The sequence below is a fragment of the Pundamilia nyererei genome, unplaced genomic scaffold (genome assembly GCF_000239375.1).
Source record: "Pundamilia nyererei isolate P.nyererei 1_Seehausen unplaced genomic scaffold, PunNye1.0 scaffold00176, whole genome shotgun sequence".
Taxonomy (NCBI): domain Eukaryota; kingdom Metazoa; phylum Chordata; class Actinopteri; order Cichliformes; family Cichlidae; genus Pundamilia; species Pundamilia nyererei.
Genome location: NW_005187577.1, coordinates 1,078,762 through 1,080,383, shown reverse-complemented (window position 1 = coordinate 1,080,383; position 1,622 = coordinate 1,078,762). Strand labels below are relative to the sequence as shown.

Below are 1,622 nucleotides of genomic sequence, written 5' to 3'. Positions count from 1 at the left end.
ATAAAATAGTTCCATCCATTTTCTTAACTGCTTATCCAACTCAGGGTTGTGAGCAGGGATTTGGTGTGGCATGTCGGGGTGGAGCCCATCCCATTAACACACATTTATCATATTCTCCACAAAGACTTAAAGTAAAATATGATAAATATGTATATATGGGTGCTGTATTCAGCTTAAACAAGTATACAATAGAGATTCAATTTTTTTTTAGAAGGAAAGTTTTTATTTTATTTCACTTAATGAATAGTTTTACACTTCCGTATAACACGCAACCACAGAAACCGTTGATGCTCCAACTCTTAAAAACTGATTCTACAAGTCAAATTATTTTTAGTGCATTTTAATATACAACACGATCTTATTTTCTCCATAAATGTTTTTTTTCCCCTTTGAATCTAGGACGTAAACATCAGAAATGTCAGAACGACTAGATTTCTTGTTGAACTCCTTGATCACCTGTGCTGTGTGTGGTTTCTAGTAAACTGCATTCACTTATTCATTCATTCACATTCATTTATTCTTGCTATTCTACCTTACCTCTCAGTAGCTCCATCCTACTTTTAGTTACTTTCGTTGCCATCCTCACTCTCAAAAGAGTACGGTGTTAGACGCTTCTCAAAGGCAACAGATTTGAATGAGACGGGTCGCCCTCCTCCTGCCATCCAGAGGCTGTGGGTCTTATAGCTGTAAGAAAGTGGAACATGTGGCCTACTTTTACACCAGGTTAACTAATGTGATGATTGGCAGTATAAATTAGTCTGTTGTTTACCAGCCCAACCCTTCAGGAGCCCAACACTGATTGCACAATCATAGTTTTTTTGCTCCAATGCTACAGTCGGAGTCACAGCTAGTCTGACAAGCTTTTGTTGTTTTCTGGTGGCTGAGTTTATGTATTTTTTATCACAAACACTAGCGGTCTACTACATCGATTTTAGGCTTAATGGATATAAAAACATCCTTTCGGGAGCTGTATGCATGAACACTAGCTCTGCCAATTGTCTTCATGACACAGTCATAGTGATTGCTCTCTGCTTTCTCTTCTCTCTCTTTGCAGACAGCAACTTTGTTCTGGGAAACGCCCAGGTGCAGTCACTCTACCCCATCGTTTACTGCTCTGATGGTTTCTGTGAGCTCACTGGTTACGCCCGTGCCGAACTCATGCAGAAGAGCTGCGCGTGTCACTTCCTGTACGGCCCAGAAACGAGCGACCGGTCAACGGCCCAGATCCAAGGAGCCCTGGATGAACGGAGGGAGTTCAAGACTGAGCTGGTCTTCTACAAGAAGGAAGGTGACCCCACATGAAAAATCTGTGTGTGTGTGTGTTTGTGTGTGTATACGTTTGTGGATTTAATACTACTTACGGAGGAAAATGAATATTTACTCACCTGTGATTCAACCATAAAGTAAAGGTGTAAAGGTGACTACAAACTTACAGCTGCTGAGGGAGCTGATGATAAAAAATAAATTGGCTGTTTTTAATAATAATGGATTGGATTTATATAGCGCTTTTCAAGGCACCCAAAGCGCTTTCCAATGCCACTATTCATTCACTCTCACATTCACACACTGGTGGAGGCAAGCTACGGTTGTAGCCACAGCTGCCCTGGGGCAGACTGACAGAA

At 41.2% G+C, this 1,622-nt stretch overlaps 1 protein-coding gene across 1 annotated transcript in view; it reads left to right on the top strand.

The window, feature by feature from the left end:
* The window catches only part of kcnh3 (potassium voltage-gated channel, subfamily H (eag-related), member 3), a 77,359-nt gene that overhangs the window by 24,423 nt on the left and 51,314 nt on the right, over positions 1–1,622 (top strand). The window contains exon 2 of the mRNA XM_013914169.1: positions 1,055–1,288. Coding sequence (XP_013769623.1) covers positions 1,055–1,288 — 234 coding nt within the window. The remainder of the gene's footprint in view (positions 1–1,054; positions 1,289–1,622) is intronic.